Genomic DNA, 19,191 nt, shown 5'->3' on the forward strand with positions numbered 1-19,191 from the left:
TCCTCTCAATAAATCTCACAGGCAGGTCATGTATTATCTCCATTTTATACATGAGGAAATCAGGACACAGAGAGATCAGGAAATTTACCTAAGGTCATATATAGCTAGGACACACACCAAACTGCCTTGGTGGTTCTAAAACTGAGTTAATCCAAATTTGTATTGTTCGCCACTTAGCTATGTTATTGAAACTCATTGCACTTTTTAAGGGTATGGTGTAACAGATTATCTTCAGAGTGAAAACTGACTAGGCCTAGTAGGGTTACAGGTAAATTACTTGAATTACTGAGGTATCCTCAAGGAACTAAGGCATTCCTTACTATGTTATTAATAATATTTTTAAAATCCAGGTATGATTTATTCCACAAGGTGCTTTATTCTACAAGATATCATTGAAATGGAATGTTTCATTCCATTTCATTCATTCAACATGTCTAAATGTTGGCTGGTGGAGTAGGCTGTTTTCAATTATATCTGAGAAGGAATTTTAAAAAGGTATGGCAGGAATAGGTAAGCATCTTTTCTATTTAGCCAGCAGTAGTACTGGGTTCCAAACTTGTAATTTACAGGAAAAAAGTTTGAGGTAATAGAGACATAGTGTTTTTATAAGTGTGAAGTTATTTTTATTGGCTAAGAAATGCACTATATGTTTTAATGCCTTTATATTGAAATCAGTACTTTTTATCCTGTTTTAAATTTATTTTTAATTGTTGTTCAGTTACAGTCATCCCCGGTTTTTGAGGTGTATGTCCCCTCATTGCTCTCCCCTGCCCCATCCAATTCCTGCTCCCAAAGACAGTCCTCACCCCATTGTCCTTGTCCATGGGTTCTTTGTACATACTCTCCTCCTTTCCCCGTTATCCCCTCCCCCCCCTCTGGTCACTGACAGTTTGTTCTTTTATTTCCATGTCTCCAGTTCTTTTTTGCTCATTTGNTCAGTACTTTTTATCCTGTTTTAAATTTATTTTTAATTGTTGTTCAGTTACAGTCATCCCCGGTTTTTGAGGTGTATGTCCCCTCATTGCTCTCCCCTGCCCCATCCAATTCCTGCTCCCAAAGACAGTCCTCACCCCATTGTCCTTGTCCATGGGTTCTTTGTACATACTCTCCTCCTTTCCCCATTATTCCCTCCCCCCCTTCTGGTCACTGACAGTTTGTTCTTTTATTTCCATGTCTCCAGTTCTTTTTTGCTCATTTGTTTGTTTTGTTGTTGATTAAGTTCTGCTTATAGGTGAAATCAGATGGTATTTGTCTTTCACTATCTGGCTCATTTCACTTAGCATAATGCTCTCCAGTTCTATCCATGCTGTCTCAAAGGGTAGGAGTTTCTTCTTTCTTTCTGTGTAGTATTTCATTGTGTAAATATACCACAGGTTTTTGATCCACTCATTTAATGATGGACACTTAGGTAGTTTCTAGCACTTGGCTATTGTAAATAATGCTGCTGTGAACATAGGGGTGCATAGGTTTTTTTGAATTGGTGTTTCAGGATTCTTATGGTACAATCCAAGCAATGGAATCACTGGATCAAAAGTTCCCTTTTTAGTTTTTTGAGGAAATTTCATGCTGTTTTCCACAGTGGCTGCACCAGTCTGCATTCCCACCAATAGTGCACTAGGGTTTCCTTTTCTCCACAACCTCCCCAGCACTTGTTTGTTGATTTGTTTATGATGGCCATTCTGACAGGTGTAAGGTGGTATTTCAGTGTAGTTTTAATTTGTATCTCTCTGATGGCTAGTGATGATGAGCATTCTTTCATATATCTCTGGGCCCTCTGTATGTCTTCCTTGGAGAAGTGTCTATTTAGGTCCTTTGCCCATTTTTTAATTGGATTGTTTGTCTTCCTGGTGTGGAGTCATGTGTAAACTCAGTATTTTTTTCCTTTCTTCTTAGTTCTCCAAAGGACATGGATGAAAATGAAAGCAGTGACTCCCTGATGACAAGCAACCAATATCCTAAAGAAGCAGTAAGAAAACGCCAAAGTTCAGCAAGGAGTTCTGTAGGAAGTAATTCTTCTAGGTTTTCCAGGAAAAGTTTCAAACTGGATTACAGACTAGAGGAAGATGTAACTAAATCAAAGAGAGGAAAAGATGGCAGATTTGTTAACCCCTGGCCAACGTGGAAAAGTCCCTCTATCTCAAATGTTCTCAGGTGGCTGATAATGGAAAAAGATCACAGCAGCATTCCATGTTCCAAAGAGGTAGAGTTTGACTCTTATGAGTGCTCTGTATTTACTCTTTACGGGTGTGTGTGTATAAAATTTTGCTGTGAATTGTTTTATGACACTTAAGTTACTTGAACCCCTTTTATATGATAAGGCAGAGAGAGGGCTGGGTTCTGGGGAGATAAAGTAAGTAACGTGCCCTCAAATTCCTGGTTTAGCAGCAGAGTACATATATGAATAATCAGCTCTGGTCTGGTGGCAACTAGAGGTAGGAACAAGAGTGTTTTAGAAGTGCAAGAAAGGAAGCAATTAATTGTCACTGGTGGGATTGGAAATGGCTTCACAGAGGAGGTGATATTTCACATGGGCCTAGAAAGAGAAAAAGCATTTTGGCAGTGGTTTTCTAGATGGCATGAACAAGGTCACAAAGGTAAGAAAGTACTTGACATGTTCCAGGAAGTAGTAATCTGATGTGCATTTGGAATATGAATTATGAGGGTTAAGGCATGGCCCAAGAGTTCTGGGCTTTCATTCTTGGATAAAACTGCTAAAGCTATAAAAGAAATCTTCGGATAACCTTTTCATGCCTTTAAAAATTGGCAATAGGTTATTGGCCTTTAAATATGTTGGTTTTACTTAGATGAAAACTTACTAAAGTTTGCCATAAGGTTTATTAGCTGAATGAGATTATACTCCAGTGGCTGGGGGATGGCTCCCAATTGCAGTAGTACCTTTTTCTCTTTTCTTAGGTTCTTTTCCCTCTCCTGTGTCCTATCTCCCCTAGCCACTCTTTTCCACCAACCCCATGCCCTGCCAGTCTTTATGGGGAGTTGAGATATAAAGAACTTGAGGTTGGGAGTGGGGGATGGGTTGAAAAAATAGGGGCACGTGTAAAAGCTTGATCTGCAGTGGCAAGAGGCAGGAGGTGCACTGGGTGGGTGGTGGTGTTAGATACTTCATCTGGATATGTGCATCCACTTTTCTTTAAAGGACATGGGATAAAAAACCTGAAATTATCACTTTGATACTAAGGAATGTTTATGGTATTGATACTAGTAGGCGGGATTGATTAATGTGAATATCTTACCAGAACATTTTTATGAGTTAGGGCATTAATTGATAAAACCTTGTGTTTATGTTTCAACTTTGAGAATGGGAAGAACAAGAAAATTTTTTTCTTCTCCTGGAGAACCCCATGTGAAGAGAAACATGGAGTCGAGCTGTGCAGAGAAGGGTTAGGGTAGAAGGCCAAAGGGTAAGCTACCTGTTGGGGTAAATTGATTCTGGTTTTTGAGCTACAGCTTATAAAAAAGAGATAGCAATGGGGTCTTTCATTTGACTTTATTTCCAGAGGAAGTGAGTGGCCACATGGAGACAGGATAAAACACATCTGCAGTTTAAAAATTTGGGGATATTCTACAAACTGTACTGAATCTCTGAGAACTCACCAGGCCAATGGTCTTTAGGTTTTTTTTGATACTGGCCCCTTTTGAAAATCCGATGAAAGCTTTGGACCCTCTTCTTAGAGAAATACACACATGCACATAAACATATTGCTTTTTACTATAATTTTAGGGAGTTCTTGCACCCTCTCAAGCCAGTCCATTAACTCATTTATTCATTCATTAAGTTAGTATTTGTTGAGCCAGAGCCCAATATCTAGGTGCTAGAGATAGAGCCATGAACAAAGCAGAAAGACACCCTTCGCTGCCTTGGACCTTAGGTTTAAGTGGATGAGAGAGACAGTGAACAGTGAGTAAATTATGTGGTATATTAAAATATGATTAGCCCTGGCTGGTGTGGCTCAGTGGATTGAGCGCTGCCCTGTGAGCCGAAGGGCCACTGGTTCAATTCCCAGTCAGGGCACATGCCTGGGTTGTGGGCCAGGTCCCCAGTAGGGGACATGTGAGAGGCAACCACACATTGATGTTTCTCTCCCTGTCTTTCCCTTTGTCTAAAAATAAATAAAATCTTAAAAAAAGATGATTAATATTCTGAAGAAAATAAAGCTGAGAAGGAAGTTAGGGTGATACAGGTGGGAGCTATATTCCATAAGTGTAAGGTTTTTTGTTTCTTTTTATTAAGGCAGACTTTCTTCTTTTAAAAAAAGTCAAAGTAGGTCTCAATATGAACCACTTACATATGCATACATAAAAGGAGGAAGAAGACATTTCTGCCCTATTCTAATTTATATTTTGTTTCCTATCTCTTATTTGTATCTTGTTTCCAATAAAAGCCTAGAACTAGATCAAATGCATGTACACTTGTTATTTTCATAGGTAACTTGAACTCATTCCAAATTTAATCCCTTTTAGTTGTCAAGGTAATTAATTTTTACCAACTTCTAAATGTGATAAACTCAAATAACAGAGTCATTTCTGAAAAACAAAAACTAAAACATATTAAGAACTATATAAAGAACATCTGGTTCAGGTCTTTAGGTCAATTTAGGTCAAATTTCTGATACTTGTTTTTTTTTTTTTTTTTAAGATTTTAGAGAGAGGGGAAGGGGAGGAGAGAGAGAGGGAGAAACATTGATGTGAAAGAGAAACATGATCAGTTGCCTTTGGTATACCCACTGTCCTGAAATTAAACCCACAACCCAGGCATGTGCCCTGACTGGGAATCACACTGGCAGCTTTTTGCTTTGGGGATGACACCCATCCAACTGAGCCACACCAGTCAGGGCCTGGGAATTTTTTTTGTTGTTGTTAGACATTGGGAGGCTAGAATTTAGTAAAACAACTTCAAATTACTGTTTTTAAAGACTTTATTTATTTTCTAGAGAGAGGAAGGGAGGGAAAAAAGAGGGAGAGAAACATCAATGTGTGGTTGCCGCTCACACGCCCCCTATTGGCGACCTAGCTGGCAACCCAGACATGTGCTCTAGACTGGGAATTGAACTGGTGATCCTTTCTTTGATTTGCAGGCTGCTGCTCAATGCACTGGGCCGTACCAGCGAGGGCTCAAATTATTGTTTTGACAAACACACTCATAGATGCAGAGAACAAACTGATGGTTGTCAGATGGGAGGGGCATTGGAGGCTGGGTGAAAAAGATGAAGGGATTTAAAAAACACAAATTGGTGCATACAAAATAATCACAGGGATGTAAAGTACAGCATAAGGAAGGTAGTTAATAATATTGTTTTTCTGTTTTTAATTTTAATTTTTATTTTGTGTAGTTTATTACAGTTATTTCAGTTTTTCCCCTTCACTTCTTTATTTTTTTATTTTTATTTTTTAATTGATTGTAATATTATAATAACTATATATGGTGCCAGGTGGGTACTTGAATTATTGGGAGATTTTATGATATATGTATGTAGGCTTATAATCACTATATGTTATATAGTATCGTTATATTTAGGTATATAAATATGAAAGTGTTTGGGAGGAAGCATGACTTTTAAAGTATAAAATAACTAATACAGCAGATCTAAATAAAATAAAGAAGGGTCATATCGCAGGGCTACACAATTTAGTTGCATTCTCCAACAATAGTGGTTTGTTTTTTTTTAAGTTTAAAGATTAGATTTATTTGAGAAAAACAAAAGACCTCACACCTCAAAAAATGGGATTTGTGTATCAAGATATCTCCCAGGTATTCAGTCTACAGATTACAAATCATTTTCATAGAGAGGATTTTTCTGTATAAATTTTCCATGTATTGAGGAGTGGGACATAAATTTCAGTTTCTGTTTCAATAATGTTTCTTGGACAGTTGTTGGTATTTGCCTCTTCTGGGCCTTTAGAGCAATGTGCCAGTTCACAGGCTTTGCATTGTTCGGATGCTGTCATTGCTTTGTGCTGTCGCACTTGGCTCAGTGTCTTTCACATTGTCATTGTTCATCATAGTCACCAGTAGTCAGGGGAAAAGAGAGAATCTCAAAGAGGGAGGGGTACAGGAACTTCCCGAGTCTAATTTGATGAAGGAGGCTGCCCTTGTCAGTCAGTACTGTAGAAGTGAGCAGGGGACTGTCACGTGAGAGTGTGGGAGACACAGAACTGAGGCCGCACAGCATGACCTAGTAGAAAAAGCAGGATGCCAGGAGTGCCGAAACCAGACTCAGGTTCAGGTTTCCTCCCCCAGCCTGTGACCTCATTTCTGTCACAGTCCCTCAAAGAGCTCCTTTTCTTTTTTCATTTGTAAAGTTAGAATAAGACAGTTTAGGTCACTATAAGTGTTTTTTGGTTCACCTGACACAGGTAAGTACTTTGAAAATATAATGTACTCTTTGGCTGTGTGATATTGAAGAGCAGGGTACTCTTTGGAAAAATGAAACATACTTTATTTTATATTTATACTATAGTATGCTAGCAGGTTACTTTCTTATTTTAATGAAGAGAAGAAAAATGAATGTGTACATTTTTAAAAAACTCTTAGTACTGAAAAGCTTGTTAGACAAATACTAGTTCCTTAACCAGTCCCTGCTACTCAGTCCCAGTCCTTGGAGGAAACAACTTTTAACCCTTTCAGACATAGTTCCTCTGGAGTTTACTTTCATATTTTTTTAAATTTTATTATGGTAAGAACACAACATGAGCTCTCCTTGAATTTGTAAGCATACATTGTACTTGACTTTAGGTACAGTGCTGTACAGTAGTTCTCCAGAGCTTCATCTTGCTTATCTGAAACTTTGTGCCCACTGGTAGTAGCTCCCCACTTGCCTCTCCCCCTAGCGCCTGGCATCCACCATTCTACTCTTTGATTCTGTCAGATGCCTCAACTATGTAGAATTGTGCAACATTTGTTTTTCTGTGGTCATTCGTATTTTCTGTCAGAGTTAACTCACTCTGACTCTGATTGATTCCGTCAGATGATTCTGTGATTCTGTCAGGTGCCTCAACTATGTAGAATTGTGCAACATTTGTCTTTCTGTGGTCATTCGTATTTTCTATCAGAGTTAACTCACTCTGACTCCGTTCCCATCTCTCTCCCATTTGAACTTAGCTTTTACTGTTTATATTGTTGTGAATATATCAGTATTTATTGGTGATAAACCGAGTACTTTGGCCACGTGTCCTTTTTTATATACTTTTACTCCCTGGGTTTGATGATACCTCTTTTTTTTCCCCATCTGCTTAACTTTCTGACTGACCATTTCCCTCCTTCCCACAGCTTCTCAGTACAGTTTTCTTGAGGGAGACCCTCAGAGGGTCTTTTGGTTCAGGGCTGTAATCTGGGCTGGCAGCCCTCCAGGCTTCCTGCCAGCTTCCATCCTGACATCTCCCTTTACTATCATCCTGGCTCCTTTGCCTCTTCAGTGTTGACATTCTCTGCATCCCACTTGTTCTTCTTTCTTGCATGTTTTCTCATTTTGGTGGAGTACATTCTTAATGAGAGCTTCCTGAGAAAAGGGTACTTGGGAAGTCAGGTTTTGATACCTTGCTTGTCTGAAATGTCTTTATGCTCACTCTTATTGATAGTGTGAATATGCAATTTTAGTTTGGAAACAGAGTTTCCTCTCAGAATTTAAAAGCATTACCTCTGTGACCTTAATTTTAGCATTGCTGTGGAGAAAATTGGTGCCTTCTTGATCCTTTGTATATGATCTTTATTTCTGTACGAACCTGGAGGATCCTCTCTCGGGCAGTGGTGTTCTGAAGTTTCACCACCACGTGTCATTATTTATTCATTATGCTTGATGTGTGGTGGGCCCTTCAGATACGAAAGTCTGTTTCCTTAAGTTCTAGGAAATTTTCTTGTATAATTCTTTGAAATTTTTTTTCTCTCTATCTTTCCATTCTAAAATGAGTACTAATTATTTTTGGATCCCCTAGGTTGATCCTCTCTAATTTTCTTTTCATTTCTTCTGTAATTCTGCCTTTTTTGTTTGTTTGTTTTACATCTGACAGATTTCCTCCAAAATTCATTCATTTTGGCCCTGGCTAGGTTGTTCATTTGGTTATTAGCATCATCCTGATATGCCGAGGTTGCAGGCTCGATCACTTTTTAAAAAGATTAGAGTTACAAGAATCAACCAATGAATGAATGCATAAATAAGTGGAACAACAAATCGGTTTCTCTCTCCTCCCCACTGTAAAATCAATGAAAAAATTTTAAAAATTCATTAATTTTGTTTTTAAATACTTAGTGTTCAAGGTTTTAAGTGACAGGTGAAAATGTCACAATATGAAATTTTAAAAAAATAGAAAATATGAATACCATATGATCTTAACCATACTTTAAAAAATAGAACTGTGGATAAAGATAGCATTATGTTAACAGTGGTTATATGCTGTATATAGTGATATAAAGGATGATTACTTATATTTATATTTTTCTGTGTTTTCCAAATATTTTCTTTTTTATTATTGTATTACAATTTTCCCAGTTATTGCCCCATTGCTCATCCCCTGCTCCACAGTCAATCTCCACCCTGTTGTCCATGTCCTTGGTTCATTTACACGTTTCTTGTCTAGACCCTTCCCCTTCATTTCCCCCTTATCCTTCTCCCTCTTCCCCTCTGGTCATTGTCAGTCTGTCCCTTGTTTCCATGCCTCTGATTCTGTTTTGCTTGTTTGTTTTGTTCATTAGGTTCCAAGGATAAGGAGCCTAATAAGTGAGATCATATGGTATTTGTCTTACACTGCCTGGCTTATTTCACTTAGTATAATGCTCTCCAGTTCCATTCATGCTGTTGCAAAGGTTAGGATTTCCTTCTTTTCTTTCTGCTGTATAGTGTCCCATTGTGTAAACCTACCATAGTTTTTTGATCCACCTGTTTAGTGATGGGTGCTTAGGCTGTTTCCAGCATTTGGCTATTGTAAATAACACTGCTGTGAACATAGGGGTGCATAGGTTTTTTTGAATTAGTGTTTCAGGATTCTTAGGGTATAATCTGAGCAGTGGAATCACTAGGTCATAAGGCAGTTCCATTTTTAGTTTTTTTTTCAATATATATTTTATTGATTATACCATTACAGTTCTATTCCCCCCCTTCATTCCCCTCCACCCACACACTCCCTCCCCCACCATTCTCCCCCCCTTAGTTTATAACCACGTGTCTCAAGTTATTTAGATTCTATATTTCCCCCACTATTCTTGCCCTCCCCCCTATCTATTTTCTACCTACTGTTTATGCTATTTTCTGTACCTTCTCCCCCCTTCTCCTCCCATTCCCCTGTTGCTAACCCTCCATGTGTTCTTCATTTCTATTGTTCCACTCCTGATCTAGCTGTCCTCTTGGTTTGCTTTTGTTTTAGGTGTGGTTGTTAATAACTGTGTGTTTGCTGTCCTTTCACTGTTCATATTTTTCATCTTCTTTTTCTTATATAAGTCCCTTTAGCATTTCATATAATAAGGGCTTGGTGATGATGAACTCCTTGAACTTGACCTTATCTGAGAAGCACTTTATCTGTCCTTCCATTCTAAATGAAAGCTTTGCTGGATAAAGCAATCTTGGCTGTAGGTCTTTGGATTTCATGAGTTGGAATACTTCTTTCCAGCCCCTTCTTACCTGTAAGCTCTCTTTTGAGAAATCCGCTGACAGTCTGATGGGTCCTCCTTTGTAGGTGACTGTCCCCTTATCTCTTGCTGCTTCCAGGATTCTCTCCTTCATTTTAGTCTTGACTATAATGTAATTATGATGCGCCTTGGTGTGTTCCTTCTTGGGTCCAACTTCTTTGGCACTCTCTGAGCTTCCTGGATTTCCTGGAAGTCTATTTCCTTTGTTAGACTGGGGAAATTCTCCTTTATTATTTGTTCAAATACGTTTTCCACTCGTGGCTGTTTCTTTCCCCCTTCTGGTACCCCTATAATCCAGATGTTGGAACATTTAGAGATGTCCTGGAGGTTCCTAAGCCTCTCCTCATTTTTTTGAATTCTTATTTCTTCATTTTTTTCTGGTTGGATGTTTCGTTCTTCCTTCAGGTCCATTCCATTGATTTGAGTCTCACTTTCCTTTCCATCACTGTTGGTTTCCTGTGCATCTCCCTTCATTTCAATTAGTTTAGCCTTCATATATATGTTCCTCTAATTTGTGACTATAATCAACCAGTTCTGTTAGCATCCTGATAAACAGTGTCTTGAACTGTGCATCTGAGAGACTGGCAATCTCTTGGTCGTTTAGAGTTACGGGCTCTGGGGCTTTGAGTTCTTCTTGAGCCATCTTTTGAACTGTTCATGCCTGTTACGTATCAGGATCGGAGCCCTAGGTGTTCACCAGAGCAGAGCAACTCAGTCACTGGGTTGTGACACTGTATGTGGGGGTGGGGCCAAAGAGGAGCACTGGAGTTCCTGTCTGCCGCCTCTTGCTGCCCCACAGGTGCCACAGCTGCCACCGTCACTGGGGCCTGAGTGTTTCGTCCCACTGCATGCTAGTGTGCCACCGCCGTCAGCCCTCCACCACTGGGTTCGCCGCTGGGGCCTGCGCGGTCCGTCTCACTGTGCGTGGATGTGTGACTGCGGTCAGTCTGCCCCACACCCTGACTGGGTCCGCGCTGCCTGTGTGCCTGGGTCGGGGAATCTTTCCTGCCGGACCCTGCTCCGCTGCTGGCTCCGCCCCTCTTACTGGTCCCGTTGAATGGTTCGTTGTTGTAGGATTTCCGTATAATTCAATTTTCTGTTCTTTGGCTGTGTCTTTGTTCTCCAAACCCTTGTTGTATTCAAACTTGGTTGTGGGAGAAGGCACAGTGTTTCCACCTACGCCTCCATCTTGGCAGAAGTCCTCCATTTTTAGTTTTTTGAAGAAGTTTCATACTGTTTTCCACAGTAGCTACATCAGTTTGCATTCCTACCAATAGTGCACAAGGGTTTCCATTTCTCCACAACCTCCCCAGCACTTGTTTGTTGATTTGTTTATGATGGCCATTCTGACAGGTGTGAGGTGGTATTTCAGTGTAGTTTTAATTTGTATCTCTCTGATGGCTAGTGATGTTGAGCATCTTTTCATATGTCTCTGGGCCCTCTTTATGTCCTCCTTGGAGAAGTGTCTGTTCAGGTCCTTTGCCCATTTTTTAATTGGATTGTTTGTCTTCCTGGTGTTGAGTCATTTGAGTTCATTCTACATTTTGAAGATCAAACTTGTCTGATATATCATTGGCAAATATGTTTCCCATGTGGTTGGTTCCCTTTTCATTTTGATGATGTTTCCTTTAGCTGTGCAGAAGCTTTTTAGTTTGATGTAGTTTCATTTGTTTATTCTTTCCCTTGCCCTAGAGCAGGGGTGTCAAACTCATTTTCACTGGGGGCCACATCAACCTTGCAGTTGCCTTCAAAGGGCTGAATGTAATTTTAGGACTGATAAATATAACTACTCAACAGTTAAGTGAGAGCTTGGCGTTGCCAGGTGGAAACAAGGTTCTGGGCCTGATAAAACAAGTTGGAGGTCTGGATTTGGCCTGCAGGCTTTGTGTTTGCCACCTGTGCCCTAGAGGATGTATTAGCAAGAATATTGCTGCATGGGATGTCTGAAATTTCACTGCCTATGTTCTCCTCTAGGACTTTAATGGTTTGATGACTTATATATAAGTCTTTCATGCATTTTGAGTTTATTCTGTTATATGGTATAAGTTGGTGGTATAGTTTCATATTTTTGCATATACCATTCCAGTTCTCCAAATTTGTTGAAGAGGCTATTTTTACTCCATTTTTATGCTTCTGCCCCCTTTGTTAAATATTCATTGGCCACAGAGACCTGGGTTTATTTTTGGGCTCTCTATTTTGTTCCATTGATCTATGTGTGTATCCTTATGCCAGTATCAGACTGTTTTGATTACAGTGGTCTTGTAGTATAGTTTGATAGTAGGTATTGTGATTCCTCCTACTTTGTTCTTTTTTCTCTAGATTACTAGTCTATTTGGGGTCTTTTTGGTTCCATATAAGGTTTTGAAATATTTGTTCCAACTGTATAAAATGTCTTTAGTATTTTAATATGGATTGCACTGAACCTATAGAGTGCCTGGGTAGTATGGACATTTTAATGTTGGTAATTCTTCCAGCCCATGAGCATAGTATAGTCGTCCATTTATGTATATCTTGCTTAATTTCTTTCTTCAGTGTTCTCTAGTTTTCCAAGTAGAGGTCTTTTACCTCCTTGGTTAAGTTTGTTCTGAGGTATTTTATTATTTTTCAAATATTTTATGAAGGACATTTTTCTCTTCTAATCAAATAGGAATTTAAAATATTAAGTAATTTTGATTAATTAATACAGATAGTATATCAAAAATATAAAACATTATTATAAAGAACTCATATGACTCAAAACCAAGAAGACAACCCAATTAAGAAATGGGCCAAGATCTAGAACGTATACTTCCCCAAGGAGGACATACAGAGGACCAATAGACATATGAAAAAGTGCTCAACATCTCTAACCACCAGAGAGATGCAAATTAAAACCACAGTGAGATATTACCTCACACCTGTCAGAGTATCTATCATTTTTAAATCAACAAACAAGTGCTGGCGAGGATGTGCAGAAAAGGGGAACCCTTATGTACTGTTCGTAGGAATGCAAACTGGTGCGACCACTGTGGAAAACAGTATGGAATTTCCTCAAAAAATTAAAAGTGTAACTGCCTTTTGACCCAACAATACCACTGCTGGGAATATGCCCTAAGAATTCTGAAACACCAATTCAGAGAACCTGTGGCACCCCTATGTGCACAGCAATGCTATTTACAATAGCTAAGTGCTGGAAACAGCCCAAGTGCCCATCAGTAGATGAGTGGATCAAAAAACTGTGGTTCATCTGCACAGTGGAATACTGCATAGCAGAAAGGATGAAATCTTACCGTGTGTGACAGCATGGATAGAACTGGAGACTATTATGCCAAGCTGAAATAAGCCAGTCTGGGAAAGCAAATACCCTATGACCTCAGTGATAACTGGAATCTAATGAACAAAATAAACTAACGAGAAAAATAGAAGGAGAGACATGGAAACATGGAACAGACTGATAGCTGTGTGGGGGGGGGGGTGTCAAGGGGAGGGGGATATTGGTGGAAAGAAAGGGAAGGGACTAGTCAAAGCACATGTATGAATGACTCATTGGACAACTGAGAGGGAATTGACTGTGGGCTAGAGGGGTTGGCTGGTTAGAGGAGGGCAAAAGAGGAAAAATAGGACAACTGTAATAGAATAAACAATAAAAGTGTAAAACATTAGCATCATAATTCAATTGGAAGTAAGAGATCAATCTCTATGTTGAAATAAATATGAAAAACAAAAAAAATTAATTAAAAAATTTAAATTTCAGTTGTGAAGTGTAGATATTAAAGTTTCCTGTGTCGTGGACGAGGTAGCCAAGTCGTTAAGGCAATGGACCACTAAACTTTCTTAAGACAATAAAAATATACTTTCAGTTAGAAAAAAGGATTAACTGAAGTCTTTTTAAAAGTGTTTTTTTTTAGAAACCATGATTTTAACAGATTTGCATGAAATTTTTTGTCTACTATCTCATTCAGGCAAACTCATACTCTTAAAATAATAAATATATTATTACCAGGAATATGGATTTCATTGATTTAAAATTAATATAATGTATGCCATGGAAAGAGTTATGGTTTAATGAAAAGAGAGTGTCTTTAGAGTCAGGAAAACCTTGATTCCACTCCTGATGTGACACTTGTTCGATGTTTGACCTCGGTGAGGTTCTTAGTGACTTATCCCGCTTTGCCTTGGTCTGGTTATCTGTAAAATGCCAGTAATTTCTGCTTCACAGGGCTAGATAACATAATGCACCTAAAGCACTTGGCAAAGACTAGTGGTTGAATAAATGTTAGGATTTTCCCCTTTGCCCAATATAAGTGAAATATTAACAGATGTATTGGTTAATTATGGGCCTAAAACTTTTCCCATTTGCAACTTTAAAAAAGGAAGACCAGGCAAGAAAAATCTAGATCAGTCAAGAAGATGCCAAGTGAGTGCTTGGTTTCTTCAAATAAACAAGAATTTCCCAACCCCCATTCTGTGTGCTTTTTCAAACTCTGATGATCAAGTAAAAAATTTTTTTTCTTTTGGAATCTCAATAGTAGAATATTGAGTTTTATGGGATAGTAGCTAGAGGTCAAATTCTTTAAAATAAGCTGCTCTTTTGTGATGGGCTTAGCATGATAAAGGAACATGAGAAAGGTGTGATTGCTTAATTCAGATGTCAGTACTTGCCTTTTTTCAACAACAGCTTTGTTGAGATATAATTCACCTACTGCAAAAGTATGCAGCTCAGTGCTTTTTAGTATGCGTAGAGTTGTGCAGCCATTGCTACAATCTAATCTATTTTCATTACCCTGAAAAGAAACCCACGTCTTTAGTCACCACCCTTCAATTCTCCTGCTCTCCTCCAGGCCCTGGAAGTTGCTAGTCTATTTTCTGTCTCTATAATTTTGCCTATTTCTGATATTTTGTAACAATAGGATCATACAATATATGGTCCTTTGTGACTGGGCTCCTTCATCACTTTACCTGTTACTACTTTGTGTGGAGAACAAGTTGGGGCTGCCAGAGGTACTCTATTATGGGTTTTGTTTCCTCTCCACAGTCAACACATAACACCAGATACTGAACTTCAAGTGGCTTTTATTAATTTTTTTAAAAGATTTTATTTATTTTTTTGAGAGAGGGGAAGGGAGGGAGAAAGAGAGGGAGCGAAACATCGATAGGCTGCCTCTTATAAGCACCCCAACATGTATGAACCCAAAACCCAGGCAGGTGCCCTGACCAAAAATCACACCAGGATACCCAACTTTGCAGGAGGAGGATACCTAACTCACTGGGCCACACCATCAGGGCAAAAATTTTTTACAGTTTTATTAGCATAATACAAGCTCCACACATTCAAAAAGTACAGTTTGATGAGTTTTGACATAAGTATATAATGATGAAATGATCACCACAATCAAGATAATGAATATATCCATCATCTTCAGAAATTCATTGTTTCCTATTTTCCCTGATGTGATCCCCAGGTTGTTACTTAAAAAACAAAAATGTGTTAAGTGAGATCATATTTCAGAGTAGTATAATGATGAGAGACAGTATGTGTGGAAGCTAGCTGCTGGGTGACCTTGTGTGAATGTTGTGACTTCTCTAATTTTTTGTTTTCTCACCTGTAAAGTGGAGATAGTTAATATACCTACCTCCAGCATTGTAGTTGGTATTAAACTAAATTTTTTTTGTTTTCTTTTTTTAAAACTGTTCTGAGGTAGGTTTTTTTATTGATAGAAAGAAAAAGAAATATCAGTGTTCTCACCAGGGATCAAATCTGCAGTCTTGGCATATTGGGACAATGCTCTAATAGCTACCTGGCCAGGGCTAAACTAAAAATTTTTTATGAAGCAGTTAGTACCTTGTATAGCATGTAAGTGGTCCATAAATGATAGCTGTTGTTAATGTTATTTTGTTTTATGTTACACTAAAGTACCTAATATACAGGATGGGTCAAAAGTACATTTACAGTTGTTTGTATGGAAAATAGTACAATCATAAGTAATAATAAAAGAATAAACTCTGTGTTTTGTATACTTACAACTGTAAACCTACTTACCCTGTTTTAGACAATTCATCATCATTATTAGGTGCCTAACATGAAGCCTAATATATGGCAGGTACTCAATTTATACTCATTGACTCTTTCCTCCTTATTCTTGTTAAGTACACCATATGGCATTTATTATTGTTCACTAACCCTGATTATTAACTTTGATAAGTGATTTGAAAAATTTACCTCCATTCATTCACTCACTCATTCATCTGACTAATTTTATTAAGCACATGTAGTATATCAACATTGAACTGGCACTGTGAGTGATCTGAGTTGAATAAGACACAAAATACATCCTTTTTACATTTAACCAGGGAATGGGACAGAATTTTCATAGTTGATGCATGAACAAAGCAGCATGGAAGTTGAGAGGCGAGGGTGATTGCTTCCAGCAGTGAACACACAGGGATGGTCTTACGAAGGGTGTGCATTTGATCAAGGACTCACGGGGATGAGTAATGGGATCACTTTTGCGCAGGGCTCTCAAGCTCAATCCGGGAATAGTGAGCAGTCCTGGTGTAGGTGGGACACAAAGCACTTGCAGAGTTGAATGAAGCAGCTGGAAAGGGGGTTGGGGCAGTCCGAACAGGCTTACTGCTGGGCTGAGGTGAGATGTGTTTTCTCAAGCAGGAAAGTCATACCATAAGTAGACTGCTTTTGAGGTGGCTCTTGTGATGGATTGAGTTGAGAAGAAGTCAGTTGCAATCAGGAGGACTTTAAAGTGTCTGGATGTTACTTAGGATCGTAAGTAGGTTAGTAACTCTGAAAAAGAAAACAAGGAAAATGGAAGATCTGTAGAGTTGGTACTTGATTGGTTGGTGCAGGGTTGGGTTTTCTTCTTTTGGGATGGTTGGAGAGTGCTTGCAGAGTGTTAGCCACTTGTAACTCAGTCCCCACAGCAGTGAAGTTTAAGTACAATTGTTATACCCATTTTCAGATGAGGAAACTAAGACTTAGGGTGGCTAAGAGAAATGTTCGTCATCCTCCACTTGTGCTGGTACTTCTCCTGTCCAGGCCCCTTTTCCCACTCAGACCATCTAGTGACCTCTCTAGCTACCTTTACCTGCGTTCCCCGACCTGTCCTCTGTTGTCTCTGCTCATTGCTGTCTTCTTTGTTCAGGTCTTTATCTCAAGGCAGTTATTGAGACACATTCCAAGGTCATCATTTTCACTCTGACAGTGTTTTTTCTTAACAGAAATTTGGCCACATCTTTTTGTATTTTTTGATTCTTTCTCATTGTCTCTGGGTAAAGTATGGCATTCAGGGCTCTTAATATATTCTGATCCTTTATAGATTAAGTTTGTCCTTTGCCCCCAAAATACCAGTTCCATTTGGCTCTATTGCTTTGCTTGGGCACTTTCTCTACTGACATGCCCTTCTTCCTTTTTTCTGCATCATGAACTTCTCATCATTCTTCAGCAACTCACACGAGTCACTGTGTCTGTAATGCCTTTAGCAAGAGGGCTCTTCCTTCCCATTAGGCTGTAGCATGGCTTCCGCTACCAAATCCTTTTCAAAATTGATTAGCAGAAGCTTATATAAAAATTCATGTACAGGAAAAAACAGATGAACATATAAGAGCAAATAGATTATGGGGGATAGAAAAATAAAGTAAAAAATAAAGTTAGTTTGATCATGGCCTGTGTATTGCTGAAGGTGCAGTTTCAGCTTCAGCTTTTACTCTGAATGTCCTTGTCAAAGTGAAAGGGGAAGCACAAACTCAAGAGTTTTCCCAGGGACAGCCCAATGCATGACGCCAGTTGCTGTGGAGAAGGGCTTTTCCTGTTACTGAGAATTAAGAGGCATGTTTCTGGAGTGAGTGGGAAGGTAGAGGTGAAAGTGGTACCATGCCAGGTTTCATGAGGCTGCATCATCAGAGACTTCGATGCAGCTCGATTAGCATGATACCAGAGCACTATTCATAAAAGCAGTTTTATGATACTCAGCACTGTGACCCCAAAACACAGCTGCTTCTTGGTCTAGCTTAATCCAAGGGAAAAAATGTAGAACAACCAAAGGCATAACACATCACATTTGTTGTAGTTATTGTTTCACATCTGTTTACCTCCAAAAGTGATCACCTTTTCCCAGGCAGGGACCATGTTTTGTGCTTTGGCTTGATCAGTGGTAAAAAACCTTACAAGAACGAGTGAGGAGAACCATCTATGATTGTGATCTGCCCAGGAATCACCACAGTGCTCTGCTTTGAATTCTATGTACTCAGAAAGCCAGATTCATATCTGAGATCCTCGATTTAAAAATAAGTGGTTGTTAAGTTTTCCTTGCTATTTCTGAGGACTGACCTGTGCCTGAGGCAGTTTTCAAGTACATGCACCAGCCAAATGAAATGGCAGCAGCCAAGTGGCTGCAGCTGGGTGGCCACGGCCAGTACTTGCAGGAGAGAGCCTTGGAAAGCCTTCAGTACGTCCAGCAGTGCTCCAAGTTGTAAATTTCATTTTCCACTTGTCTGTTGCATTTGGGGCTAAGAGGGTCTTATCTTACATTACTGTATTGTCATGAATAATGAGGCAGATTCAGAAAGAAGTATGTATTTTCAAGAGAAAAGCAAAAATAGCAAATTTATTGAATGACCTCAATTCTCCCCAAATAGCTCTTCTCTCTTTAATTTAGATCAAATATGTTCTGCAGTGACATAATACCTTTTGATTTCTTTGTAATGGCTACTTTTCTTTTTTTATACTCATAGGAACTTGATAAAGAACTCCCTGTGCTCAGGCCATATTTCATTGATGACCCTGAAGCAGCCGGAGTGAGTGAAGCTGGCTTACGAGTCACATGGCTGGGACATGCTACAGTGATGGTGGAGATGGATGAGCTCATATTTCTCACGGACCCCATCTTTAGCTCTCGTGCTTCACCGTTGCAGTACATGGGTCCGAAGCGTTTTCGGCATCCTCCATGCACTATAAGTGAACTCCCCCGGATAGATGCGGTCCTTATCAGTCACAACCACTATGACCACTTGGACTATAATTCTGTCATTGCTTTGAATGAGCGATTTGGTAATGAGTTGAGGTGGTTTGTGCCGTTGGGTCTCCTTGACTGGATGCAAAAATGTGGCTGTGAGAATGTGATCGAGTTGGACTGGTGGAAGGAGAATTGTGTTCCTGGACATGATAAGGTCACCTTTGTCTTTACGCCTTCCCAGCACTGGTGTAAGAGGACTCTGTTGGATGACAACAAAGTTCTGTGGGGCAGTTGGTCTGTGTTGGGCCCTTGGAATCGATTTTTTTTTGCAGGAGACACTGGTTATTGCCCTGCATTTGAAGAAATAGGAAAAAGATTTGGACCTTTTGACCTTGCAGCTATTCCCATTGGAGCATACGAACCAAGGTATGTGGATTTCCAAAGAAAACATTCCTACTTCTATTCCATAGTAAGTTAACTGAAAGTAAAATAGTCATGATTTTGTGATACTATAAGATTTGTGATTTTAATGGTGGACTTTGTTATACATTGGGGCTTGGTCGGTCAGTTTCAATTAGAACTTTTAAATAATCTTAGTTATATTAATTAAGT

General features: G+C 39.1%; 1 protein-coding gene across 2 annotated transcripts in view; it reads left to right on the forward strand.

The window, feature by feature from the left end:
- NAPEPLD (N-acyl phosphatidylethanolamine phospholipase D) overlaps positions 1–19,191 on the forward strand; it is a 54,708-nt gene that overhangs the window by 25,151 nt on the left and 10,366 nt on the right. The window contains exons 1-3 of one of the 2 annotated variants that reach the window (XM_037057090.1): positions 125–129; positions 1,894–2,200; positions 18,359–19,005. In XM_037057090.1, the coding sequence (XP_036912985.1) occupies positions 1,907–2,200; positions 18,359–19,005 (941 nt within the window). In that variant the 5' untranslated portion in view covers positions 125–129; positions 1,894–1,906. Of the gene's footprint in view, positions 1–124; positions 130–1,893; positions 2,201–18,358; positions 19,006–19,191 lie in introns of those variants that run through there. The other variant, XM_037057091.1, reaches the window with a different exon arrangement.

The sequence above is a fragment of the Sturnira hondurensis genome, unplaced genomic scaffold, assembly GCF_014824575.4.
Source record: "Sturnira hondurensis isolate 20B ecotype Veracruz unplaced genomic scaffold, ASM1482457v3 Scaffold0009314, whole genome shotgun sequence".
NCBI lineage: Eukaryota > Metazoa > Chordata > Mammalia > Chiroptera > Phyllostomidae > Sturnira > Sturnira hondurensis.